This window comes from Paroedura picta, chromosome 5 (genome assembly GCF_049243985.1).
Source record: "Paroedura picta isolate Pp20150507F chromosome 5, Ppicta_v3.0, whole genome shotgun sequence".
NCBI classification, from domain to species: Eukaryota; Metazoa; Chordata; class Lepidosauria; order Squamata; family Gekkonidae; genus Paroedura; species Paroedura picta.
The window spans coordinates 17874351-17887353 of record NC_135373.1 but is presented as its reverse complement, the minus strand read 5'-3'; the positions used below and the strand labels follow the sequence as shown (position 1 = coordinate 17887353).

Sequence of the window (13003 nt, the reverse complement as noted above, 5' to 3'; positions counted from 1 at the left end):
CACCCTCTAGTTCAGGGGTAGCCAAACGGCGGCCCTCCAGATGTCCATGGACTACAATTCCCATGAGCCCCTGCCAGCTTTCGCTGGCAGGGGCTCCTTGGAATTGTAGTCCATGGACATCTGGAGGGCCGCCGTTTGGCTACCCCTGCTCTAGGTCCTCTCTTTTCCCCAAATCTTGCAACCTGGAGACAAAAGGCCTCCAAAGTTTGGCGCTCTCAGGAGACCACGAGATTTATTCTTCCCCTCCGTACAGCCAGCAAGAAAGTGCCGCTTGGTAGACGCCTTGGCCTGTGCACACGAACATGTGTTCCTGCAGGCCCCAGCCTGTGCAGCTCTGTCTCATTCGCCCGTGCCCCCCCCCCCCAAGGAATGCTCTGGAGTTGGGCTTGGCGGTTGCCTCGTGGCCGGCCGCGACAAAAAGGAGCCCCTTGTTTGAGAGCCGCTGACCTCAGCCCCTAACCATCCCCCCCCCCAAGCTGGCCCAGTAAGAACATGGTACAAAGAATCCCCCCCCACACACACCCTTTTCTTTCCAAACATGTTGATGCTTCCTCCTGGGCCATAATGGAGCCGATTCTTCCCAGAGTTTTCAAGCTGGAACTATTCCTCCCCCCCTTCTTGTGTTCCTTCTTTTTCCCTGCCCCCTCCTTCCACCTTTCCCTTTTTCCTTGGGTGTTATGGTCTCCCCCCCCCCCTATACTTGGGAGGGAGGGGGGTCTTCTGTGTGTCTGTGGAGGTCCCGGGGCGAGGCTCCAAAAGTTTCGAGAATAAAGAAGGGCTCTTCTCCTTGGAGGAGGGGAGGCCCTGCCGCTCTCTCCCTCCCTCCCCGCCCACGCTTGGGAGGTTGGGAAGAGGGGGGGAGAGGATCTAGTTGGGACCCAGCCTGGAAGTCGCAAGGCGCTTGGCCAACCTCCCAGCCGCCTTGGCTGAATAAGGCGGTGGCAGCAGCCGGTTTCCTGTTTTCCCTCCCCATGCGTGCCGCTCGGCAGCCGTGGCGAGGTGGGGGGAGCGCTCTGCACCTTGTAACCACAGCCTGGGATGCTCAGGGCCTGCTCTTACCCCACGGTCCAATTGGTTTCCAAGCCCCACTGCTAGAATGCGCTGATGGGATGCGGGAAGCGGATCAGGGTGCGAGAAACGCCTGCGGCTTGGTTCCAAGCATTTATAAAGTGGTTTCTTTTCTCTCTTTGCCTCTTCCCCCCCCCCCCCCTTGGTTTCTTTCCCCGCCCTTCTCCCAGGCCTCTGTTCCAAGCTGGCTAACGCTCCGCTCTCCTTTGCCAGGTTTCGCCTTCCCCGACTGGGCCTACAAGCCCGAGTCGAGTCCCGGCTCGCGGCAGATCCAGCTGTGGCATTTTATCCTGGAGCTTTTGCGCAAGGAGGAGTACCACGACGTCATCGCCTGGCAGGGGGACTACGGAGAGTTTGTCATCAAGGATCCAGACGAGGTGGCCCGGCTCTGGGGGGTGCGGAAATGCAAGCCCCAAATGAACTACGACAAACTCAGCCGTGCTCTGAGGTGAGCCAGGCGATAACTGGGCCGCTAAAAATGGCTGGAGTAGCTTGTCACAGCTAGAAAGAAAGAAACTTGGCACCTGTTTTTCTCCAAAGCAAGTTGGATTCTGAAACATGCAAGAATTGAGAGTCAGCATGGTGTAGTGGATGGGGTAATCAAACTGCAGCTCTGCAGATGTCCATGGACTACAATTCCCATGAGCTCCTGCCAGCAGGCAATCATGGGAATTGTAGTCCATGGACATATGGAGGGCCGCAGTTTGACCACCCCTGGTGTAATGGTTAAGAGCGGTGGATCTGGAGAACGGGGCTTGATTCCCCATTCCTCCCTATGCACCTAGCGGAGTGACCTTGGGCTAGTCACAGTTCTAAGAGCTGGTCTCTGAGTAGTTCTCTAAGAGCTCCCTCACCCCCATCTACCTCACAGGGTATCTGTTGTGGGGAGAAGAAGGGTAAGATGTTCGTGAGCCATCTTGGGACTCCTTCAGGTAGTGAAAAGCTGGGTAAAAAAAAAGAAAAAAACAGCTCTAATTCTTTGTAGTGTTTGGGAACCAATACCTGGATTCAGCATCCAGGCATTTGCCTTTTTTATTCATGGGTAGAGCGTCTTCCTAGCATATAAACCTTTCTGTCTTTGAAACGAAGAAAGATGAGCAAAGACACTCACTCCCTCGATGAAGTTGCATCACCATTCTTTTTTTAGTCTCGGTAAATAACTCTGAAACCCCCTATTGGTTCGTTCCCTCTTTCCACCACAAAGCGCAATAGGGTGGTCCCTACTGAGAATATTGCCTGACTGTTGTTAAGGTTGAATGACAGATGGCAGCTTGATTCTCTCCCTCTACACCTCTCTTGGGTATTCTTTTTTTATCCTCTGGCCTCAAAACAACCCTGTGCAGTAGGTCCCTTATTGCTACTTTGTTAGTGGTAGTGGACTGAGGTGGATAGAGTGGTGTGCCTGAGGGTACACTGCCCATTTTACCTGTCCAGAATTTTCTGTCTGGTGGGTGACATTGGGCCTCAGTGGGGATTGCCGGGGTTTTTTGTCGTTGAGGATAGGGGTGGCGGAGAGGACCATCAGATTGCAGGCTGACTCAGGGCCAACCTCCTATGGCAGCGCTTCTCAACCCTCCTGCCGCCACGACCCCCATTGCAGTGGTTGCATTGGCAACCCACAGGTTGTGCACATGCTGGCGATCGTGGAAGGCCGAGGCAGTCAGTGCCGTGGCGCGGAGGGCAGGTGGCACCCATGTGCGGGCTCTGGCTGGCATGCTGCCGGCACCCCTCCGCACCACTGGCCTCCTCGGCCTTCCATGGTCACCAGCATGCACGCAACCCTACACCCTCCTCTTGGGTCGCCGCCACCAGCGGTTCTCAACCCCTTCCTCTTTGGGCCGCCGAGGCAGCCACCGTGGCAGCCCCCCTGAAAGGGTGGATCAACCCCCCTGGGGGTCGTGACCCCTGGGTTGAGAAGTGCTGTCCTATGGGTTTTCAAGAGACATTCAGAGGTGGTCTGCCGATGCCTGTCCTTCAACCCTGGGCTTCTTTGGTGGTCTCCTCTCACAAGTACTGGCGAGGGCCAACCTTGCTTAACTCCTGAGATCTGATGCAATCGAGCTAGTCTGGGCCACCCATGTCAGGGTTTGTTGAGAACAGAAATAAGGAAAAGGCCAGCTCCCTCCCCACGAGGGCTCACGTTTTTAACACAGCATGACAGCCAAGATCTCACAAAAATTAGTTTTCCGATAGTTGTTGTTCATTCATTGTCTAGGCCAAGGGTAGCCAAACTGGGGCCCTCCAGATGTCCATGGACTACAATTCCCATGAGCCCCTGCCAGCATTCGCTGGCAGGGGCTCATGGGAATTGTAGTCCATGGACATCTGGAGGGCCGCAGTTTGGCTACCCCTGGTCTAGGCTACCCTTTAAACTCCTTTGGCTTTAATTACGCCCAGTTCTCCACACGTTTTTCACATTTGTCAGCCTGAGGATTTCCTGTACCTGGGACACTCGTCCTTGTGGATTTATTGATCCGCTTTGGGGAAGGGAAGAGGAGCTATGACTGTAAGATTTGGTGACAAAATCAAGGGAAGACCGAGCTTAACCTTTCTGCCGGTGGGTTGTGTATTCAAACCCGGAGGTGCTTAGGATGTGGCTTCAGCGGTCAGTTGGTGCTCTGTCTTCTAAAGGGAAGAGGAGATGCCAAGTTCTTGAGATCTTTGGGCGTGCTTGAAGGGAAGGAAGAGGAGGACAAACTTCTGACTTGGTTTTGGGAAGAGAGCTTAAAATACAGAGAGGGGGTCCAGCAGTTTAGGCTGGAAAAAGGGGGGGTGTTTCAGCCTCTATCATGATTTCGTTGAGGGGCTGGGATGTGTTTCCAGGCCTTGTTAACAGCTCAAAGACAGAAATGGAGGCCAAGTCAACAGATTTTGCTTAACTCTCTTGACCAACATGCTTACATTCTTCAGTCCATATAGATTCTACGCAGGTCCTATAATCCATGGCATAACATTTGGGGAGGGGGTTTCTCCTTCTTGTTCACCAGTGTGAATTTCAGTTGGAACCAGCCCATTCCAATTTCTTGCCCTTCCCCCAAATTAATAGCCTGCTTAAACAAGAAAAAGTGGTGACTTGGGGGTTCTCTTTGCCAAAGTTCTCTTCCTAGTTTCCATAGGAACAGGTAGGTAGCCATTTCCGACCGGCAGGAGAAGAGCAAGATTCCAGAGTAGTGGCACCTTAAAACAGGGGTAGTCAAACTGCGGCCCTCCAGATGTCCATGGACTACAATTCCCAGGAGCCCCTGCCAGCAAATGCTGGCAGGGGCTTCTGGGAATTGTAGTCCATGGACATCTGGAGGGCCGCAGTTTGACTATCCCTGCCTTAAAAGCTAACAAGATTTTCCTTTGACTTTTGAGAGTCGAGCATCCCTCTGCAGCCTCAGAGTCCTCAGGTTAGGGTAGGGGGACCCAATCATAGCCTTCTGGAGCTGTGCCAGAAGATTACGTCTCCTGCCTTGCATATTCATAGTGCTTTTTGTGGTGGACGTTTGCAAATCAGGTTTGGGACTTGCTGACCTTGGACTCCCGTCACCCTGCAGGTATTACTACAACAAGCGGATCCTCCACAAGACCAAGGGCAAACGCTTCACCTACAAGTTCAACTTCAATAAGTTGGTGCTAGTCAATTATCCCTTCATTGACATGGGCATGGGAGGTGAGTGTGTGTTCGTGATGCATATAGACCTAAAAGGAAAAACACGGGGGTGGGGGGGAGCCATATCAGTGCAGTCTTGGTCACTCGGAGAAGCCAGCACATTTCCCATAGGTACATGTTACAAAATACAGCACCACTGGGGGGGGAGGTCAGGGCTCAGAATTTGAATGTTTTATTACCGGATGTTTCATTGACTACACACAGCCATTGACAGATGGGCCCAGTGTACAACGCAGAATCAGTAGTCACCCAGTGGAAGGTCAATATTTATTTATTTCTTAAATTTCTATACCGCCCTCCCATAAGGCTCAAGGCGGTTTAAATAAAAAGTCACAGGCATACATCGAAACCTAGTGATAATAACGTAACTGCTTCCAAAATTGAGCATAACAGATTATAACAAAACACTATAACAGATGCGTGACAACAACTCAACTGTTAACATGAACCTGGGGGAGATCAGCATGGCTCAGATCATGGAGGGGGGTGTTTGGGAGACCAGCAGATGTTGAATCATCCGGCCTCGACCAAATGCCTGGTGGAGAAGCTCCCTTTTAAATGTCCTTTGGAACTAGTAATTCAGGAAGGACCCTGATCTCTTCGGGGAGCTCATTCCACCAGGTGGGGGGCCAGGACCAAGAAGGCTCTGGTCCTGGTTGAGGTCTGGTGTGCTTCTTTGGGGCCAGGGATCACCAGCCAATTGGCAGTGGCAGAGTGTAGGGCTCTTTGGGGAGAATATGGAGGGAGACAGTCTCTCAGGTACACTGGGCCCAGACCGCCTATGGCCTTTACCAAAACCTTAAGCCTGATCTGGAATTCAACTGGGAGCCAGCAATAGTTATTGATGTGTAGGCCAGATGTGGGATCTTCACTGTGTACTTGTGAGGATCCTGGCCACAGCATTTTAGACCTGTTGCAGTTCCCAGATCAAAGTCAAGGGCAGGCCAGCGTAGAGTGAGTTGCAGAAGTTCAGACTAGAGGTGACTGTCACATGGATCACTGTGGCTAGGTGTTCTGGTGCCAAGTAGGGCGCTAGTAGCTTGGCTTGGTGTAGGTATGTAGGCCAGCTTTCATGACCTGTGCCTCCATGGAGAGGGCGGGATCAAGGATCACACCCAGGTTTCTGGGTGGGCCTCTGCTAGACGCACTCCGTCCAGGTCGGGTAGACGCGCTTCCTTGCTTGGATCCTTCCTACCCAGGCAAAGGACCTCCATCTTTGAAGGTTGACTTGAGATGACTCTGAGCAATCTCGTCACTGCTCCCAGGCATGTGACTAAGGAACAGGAAAGTTTGGGAGAAGTCATTGGGGAGGAATCAGTGACAGGCCATAATTCTGTTGAAGAACACATATTTTGCCTAAATGTAAAGTTCAGAGAGACTGTTGTCTCTAGTTAGGAAGATCTCAACCAACAGGACGAACCTCTGTCTAAGGAGGTTGCAGCCAGCCAGAACAGACAGTATCCGGCCCATCTCGGCCTTACTAGGAATTGGCTAATGTCATGTTTATGCCCGGATTTGGAAAATACACAGCAAGAGGAGAAAAAGTAGTGTCAGACAGGTGGCCTTTCCTAACTGCCTCTTCCATGCACCTGCAGGTGGGGCAGTGCCCCAGAGCGCCCCACCAGTGCCCTCCGGCGGCTCGCACTTCCGTTTCCCGCCCTCCACTCCATCCGACGTGCTGTCCCCCGCCGAGGATCTGCGCTCGCCTGGCGTCTTCTCGGCTGTGGCTCGCCGCTTGGCCCGGGGCTCCGTTAGCGACTGTAGTGACGGCACATCGGCCAACTCGGAAGTGGAGGAGTCCTTGGCCGAGGAGCAGAGGCGTGGGGGAGGGGAATCGGGCAGTTTCCGCGGCCATCCAGTGCCCGGCCACCCCCGCTTGACCCATGACAGCCTCTTCAGGGTTTACCCTCGCCCTCGGGTTCCTGAGCCCCTCAGCCCTTTCCCGGTGTCCCCCATGGCTGGACCCGCCACCCTTCTGCCTCCTCAGTTGTCCCCAGCCCTCCCCCTCACCCCAACACACATGAACTACACCCCCTCGCCCACCTTGAGCCCCATGTACCCAGGGGGCTCCCACTTCTCCTTCAATCCTGAGGACATGAAGCGCTATCTCCAGGCCCACACCCAGAGCGTTTACAACTACCACCTCAGCCCTAGAGCCTTCTTACACTACCCCAACATTGTCATCCCGCAACCCCAGCGCCTCGACAAGCCCCCTCTCCCGCCACCGCCCCCCCAGGCGGAGGAGCCCCCGACCTCCTTCAAATTCAAGCTGCAGCCGCCACCGCTGGGACGCCGCAACCGGGAGAAGCAGCCGCCCCCAAGTGTGCCCCCCGGGGAATCCAGTAGTGGCCTCCCCTCTTCTTCCTCCTCCTCCTCCTCCGCCTTGGCTGCCGAGCCACCCCCGCTCCCTCAAATCAAGGTGGAGCCCATCTCAGAGGGCGAGTCAGAAGAGGACCTCACGGTGGAGGTCACTGACATCAGTGAGGAGGAAGAAGACGACGAGGAGGTCTTCAAGGCTCCCGCTGCACCCCCGGAGAAGATAGGGGGAGAGGAGGAGATTCAGCCAGCGGCTCCCCCCCTTGCCCGGGCCGGGGAAAGCGGGAAGTGCATCCCCCTTAAGCTGCGTTTCAAGCGCCGTTGGAGCGAGGATCAGCGGCTGGAAGCCGGCGCAGGGGCAGAGGAAATAGATGACAAGAAGGTGAAGGCGGAAGAGGACACCAGTGGTCAGGGGGACAGAGCGGGAGGCCGGCGGATCAGCACGGAGCTCCAGCGGGCCACTGCTGAACTGACCCTTGAGAACCGGGACTCCTAGAGCTGGGAGACATGGCCCCGTCCCTTCCCAGGACAGATGGACAGACGGGCAGGGTAGGAGGCCGGTTTTGCTGCCTTAACTCAAGAGATTATCTTTTTACTGTCCTCCGTTTCCCTTTCTTCCTTGAAACTCCTGTACATTTTATTTTATTTTGCCTCCCTTGGAAGCCTGAAAAATTCAGGGGTAGGGGGTAATATTGAACAGTTTTTACTTGTCTATATACATATGAATATATATAAATATTAAAAAACCCTCTTTGTGGGGATGGGGGGATTTCTAAGATATTATTAAGCTGGGGCAACTTTCCTTTTAGCGGTTCTCTTTCCTGTTGAGCCCTCCTTCCCCCCAGCCCTTTAAAGTATGGAGTCCCCGGGCATTCTTTTTTTAAGGAAATACAAAAATAAGGAGTATTTTAAATACATTTTATATATATGTATATATATGTATGTATATATATATATATATCTTTTTTTTTGGCCTTCATTGGGCTTTGTGCGGGTTCTTTTGCGGGGGGGGGGGAGCTTCTTAAGAAAGCCACCTTCCCATCATTTCTTTCCTCTACTCCCCCCACTCTTGGCACACTAAGCACAATAGGTTCTCTAATAAAAAAGAGATTTTAGCCATATGTAATCTCATTTGCATCTCACCCACCTGTCAAACGGAGGGGGCAGCCATAACTAAAGACCCCCCCTTCCGCTAAGAGTTGAAGCCGCATTTTGGCTTTTAAATGCAGAATCACCTTGGCCGCATCTCCCCCCCCCCCAATTATGTCAGAAGGACATCATCATCAAATTAGTATATTTGTAGAACTTTGGGACAGAGAGCTGTGGCAGAGGGACCCCCATACATCCCCCCCCCCCAAGAGACCTCATCATTATTCATTGCTTTATGTAACCAAAAATAAGTGGGTTTGGCACAGTGTGGACCCCCTCTGGCCTGTCCTGCTATTGGTTTGGGGAGGGATGTGGGTGGGGGGGTATTAGGATTTAAAGAGGGGGGGTTAAGTGCCTGTATGAAGTACTGTTTTTGAGACGATGTGACCAGGGAGTGGGTACTCCTGTTTCTTCAATCGCCTAGCTTTTGCTCGTGCAAAGCCCCTTCCCACCCCCAAAGAAATCAAGGCACTGCTTCACTTCCTCATTTACCCGGGTTTTCCCTTTCTCGACCGTCTTGTCAGAAGAGAGGAAAGCAGTTCATGGTTTTTTGGAAGTGACGGTGTTTTGTGGAAACAAAGCAGGGATTTCCCCCAATACTCCCATTGTACTTCCTTGCCAGTGCCCTAGCCCTGGCGGTCACACATATGCCTTTGTTTTCAACCCACCCCTGTTTGAGCAAGAAGATTATCCAGTCTCCCCGCTTTTTTTTCTCTCTTTTTCTTTTCACGCTGGCCAAACCTCCACAAGTGGGTTTTGGAAAAAAATACATGGTGGGCTGGACCTGCTCTTTGTGGGGTGAACAAAAATATTCTCGAGGGTGTTTATATATATATATATATATAAATATATATATATATCTATAGACACACAGCCTTATTCAGATTCTTGTACATACCAAGGAAAGGGGAGGGTTTCTTCATTTTAAGAATGTAAAACAAACAAATAAAATAACGAATAAAGGGTTTTGAAATTTCATAGCCTCCTGTTTCCCCCCTTTTTTTTAAAAAGAAAACTTGGACGCTTCAAGGTTTACCTTTTACTTGTTTCTATGTTGCCTGTTCATTTTTGGTCCCATCACATTCTCCAGGGAACTCAGATTAGCATACTGGATTCCCTCTCTCTGAGGTAAATAAGGCCGGCAGGGTGTCCCTGGCCCAGGGTGAGCCATTGAGTTCCAAAAGTTTTTGAATGGGGCCTCCCAAAACGAGATAAAAATATTAAGCGCTCCTTCATGTTAGCATGTATCCAACGCTTGGTTTCCATAGAGCTGGCTTTATTAGAGTTGTGTGTTCCACACTTTACACAAAAAGAATCCTGCACGTAGGCAATCCAAATTCCTGTGGAATTTTTATTTTTGTCTCTCTGCTAAATACAGGAAACTTTTATTTGCTTCCGAATGGCATCTTAAGATTCTCCCCTCCCACACACGGTTTTTTCAACCTGAACCACCTTTAACCCATACAAAATTTCATCCTCTTTTTCTTTTTATTATGCGGCGTATCAAAGAAGACTTCACAGGAAGCAGAACGCCTATTTTGACAATTGGGAAACTTGCAGAGAACCATCATGTCTGTGTCCTTGTTGCCTCATCGCCTTCATGCCTGAACAAGAATTTGAATCCAGGTCACTCTGTCTCTGAAACAGTCTCCTGTAGTATGTGTGACTGTGAGATATCTACCTCGTGAGATCTGAGGAACTCTTTAACGCAAACCCTAATCTATGTATCTAATAGGAAAGTCCAGCTCCCTTCTGCAGATCTCTAAATCTAGGAATTTGGAGCCACACTGAAACTAAAGAGATTTTTCTGCAAACTTAAGAGACCGCTCAGGTCTGCAGAAAAATCAGAAATTCTTTAAAAAAAAAATTGTTGTGGTGTGTAAATCTCCCTCTCCCATAGCATTTTTTGTGTATCTGCAGTTAATATAAAAACTTATGACCTCAACAGTTGCAGCTGGAACCCTTGACAGGCTGGGGGGCAGGTTTGGCAGCGATGGCCCAGCGGGCTCAGCTACAGAGGTCGGGGGTCACTGTGATTGGCCGCTGTGATTTCTCAGCCCAGTTTGGGGAAGAGAAGTCTCCTTCAACTTGGTTTGTGAAGCAGGGATCAAAATGGATCCAAGGAGAGCTGGCTAACAGATTCGAATATTCCCTCGGGCCTTCATGCAGAATTCTGATTCCCCGGAGCAAACAAATTCTGGCCCTGGATTTCAGTCATCGTGTCATATTTCTCCTGCCTTTCTTGCTGTATGGAAGCGAAGCATTTCCATTTCTCTGTTTTTTGGTCTGCAATTCTAGGTCGTGAACTAGCTGGGTCAGATTGGTAATCCAACGGCTATGAGACATGCAAGGATCGCATTTAGTGATTAACTTTCACTTTGGAAGACTAATGAATAGCAGGACAGCAGAAGATACAGAACAGCATGAGCATGGGCAACAATCAACCCCATTGAGCTCAAGCAGTTGGGAACATTAATCTTGGTTGAGCCATGTATGGACATGTATCAGTGCATGTCCACATCCAGTATAGAGGTTACAGCAGCCTTTCTCAATTTTTTTACCAGTCAGTCAGTCAGTAACCTTTTATTGGCATAAAATATGTATAAGACTTATAAAAATAGGGTTTGAAATTTCAACAAAATAATAAAATAGGCCATGGGGTTACATAACCAAACAGATCTTAAAATGGTTAAATAAACTATAAAAGATAAAATACAAGGTAGGCAGCATATTATAAAAGCATCTTAGTTAAAACTCTGGCAACTAAAATGGTTACCTCTGGGTCTTTGTCAGAGAGCAGAAATTGCAAGGTCATAGATTTACTTACAGAAGGCTTGTTTCCCAGCAAAGCAACAAAGCTGTCATCCCAACACTGCTCATATAAGGGGCAATCTCACAAAATGTGTGAGACAGAGTCAGGGCAATTTATGCACACCCACAAAAGCTTACACCAGCCTTTCTCAGCTTTTTTACCATTGAGAAACCCCTGAAACATTCCTCAGGCTTTGAGATTCCTCAGAAGTGGCATGATCAGACAGAATATGGTTGGGAAGCAGAGCTGTGGACACGCCCACCCAGGGCTCCTCCCCCTCCATCCATGACTTTGCGCCCTTCAAGCTTTAGGAGAATGCTCCCATTTTATTGTAAATTGCCACAAGTCTCTTGAAAGCGCCGGTATATGAGTCCAAAAATTAATACATACATACATACATACATAACATTTCTTTTAGGGTGGCAGTGGGAGGAACCATTGGGACTTTGGAATAAACCATAACATTCAATGCAGGCATCTTTCAGTACCCCTGCAGACGTGTCCATTTGTTGCCTGTCTCCCCTACCAGTTTGTGTCATACTGGTTGAGAGGAAGGAAGTGTCTTGTAAATCTTCTGCCTTCTGGCAAGACATCTTGTCTGCTGGGAGAGGAAGTGTGACGCTCCTGGGGTGGCCTTCAGAATTCTGTTCCTATGTCTTGCGAACCCTATACATCAGAGGTGGCTAAACATGGGACTGCCCATGTTGTCAGGGGCTTGTGGGAATTGTAGTCCATGGACATCTGGAGAGCCACAGTTTGGCCACCCCTGAATACATTTTAAAGGTAGAGCATTGGCCACCCCTGAATACATTTTAAAGGTGTAAAGGTAGAGATGATAAGGGAAGGCTTGGATTGTCCCCCAACAGCCACTCCTGGAAACTAAGCTGGGAAAATGCTTGGCTTCAGTAGCATCGAAAGCCATGGATCTTTATCAGTTCCTTGTTGGTCCCTAGGAGCCTTAATTTTTTGGTGCTCTCTTGGGCGGGATGATTTATCAAGATAAGCAAGTGGCATAGGCTTGGCAGGGGACAATCCCTCCCCAGGCAATGAAAGGCATCTTGTGCTTTAAAAACAAATGCTAACCAGAGCTAGTAGCTGAAGAGAGAAAAATTTCAAACTGTTTTATATGTCTCGCTAACTTTGATTGTTTAGCACAGGGGTAGTCAAACTGCGGCCCTCCAGCGAACGCTGGCGGGGGCTAATGGGAATTGTAGTCCATGGACATCTGGAGGGCCGCAGTTTGACTACCCCTGGTTAGCATCTGTCTTTTGCCCAGCTCTCCTTCCATTCACAAACTTGGTGGGTTATGTTTTTCGCATAACCAATCATGGTTGACAAAACCCGGCCCGTAATAACCCTTCCTGGCCCTTCCAAATGCTCTTCGGAAGGTAATCGAGGCATGTCCTAAGCCAGCTTCCTGAAGAAAGAGTGCAACCTAATCGGGAAGGCCTTGGTCCTTTGAGCAGCTGTTCTAATTGCAGTCATAGACGGTCAAACTCTTCTTTGGATGAACGCTGAAGGTGTGTGGGTCTGGAGCCATAAAGTTTTCCAAGCCCGCATCCGGGTGGCTCGAATTCTGTGTCTGATCTGAGTTACGGAAATGGAACGCAAAAAAATTATTTCAAATTAACTTTCAGTTTGAACTGGGTTGGCTGTAGGGAGGACAGAGGACGTACAGTCAAACAACCTCTGGCGTGGGAGAGCTGCACGATTTAAAGCCCTACAAAGCTGCGTGGTAGGGGGAATTGTTTGGATCAGGGGTAGTCAACCTGTGGTCCCCCAGATGTCCATGGACTACAATTCCCATAAGCCCCTGCCAGCATTTGCTGGCAGGGGCTCATGGGAATTGTAGTCCATGGACATCTGGAGGACCACAGGTTGACTACCCCTGGTTTGGATTATGGTTGGGAGAAAGGGTTAACTTTCCCAATTAATGGAGGGAGGCAAGAGAGGAGCAATAAACAGCATTTGATCAGGTATGGAGAGCCGGTGTGATTACTGGT

General features: G+C 50.2%; 1 protein-coding gene across 4 annotated transcripts in view; it reads left to right on the top strand.

Annotated features, from left to right (window-relative positions):
• Positions 1 to 9164, top strand: part of ERF (ETS2 repressor factor) — a 37423-nt gene extending 28259 nt beyond the window's left edge. For 3 of the 4 annotated variants that reach the window (XM_077336745.1, XM_077336746.1, XM_077336748.1), the window contains 3 exons: positions 1282 to 1516; positions 4608 to 4723; positions 6319 to 9164. In XM_077336745.1, coding sequence (XP_077192860.1) covers positions 1282 to 1516; positions 4608 to 4723; positions 6319 to 7535 — 1568 coding nt within the window. In that variant the 3' untranslated portion in view covers positions 7536 to 9164. Of the gene's footprint in view, positions 1 to 1238; positions 1517 to 4607; positions 4724 to 6318 lie in introns of all 4 variants that reach the window. The other variant, XM_077336747.1, reaches the window with a different exon arrangement.
• The last annotated feature ends 3839 nt before the right edge of the window (positions 9165 to 13003 follow it).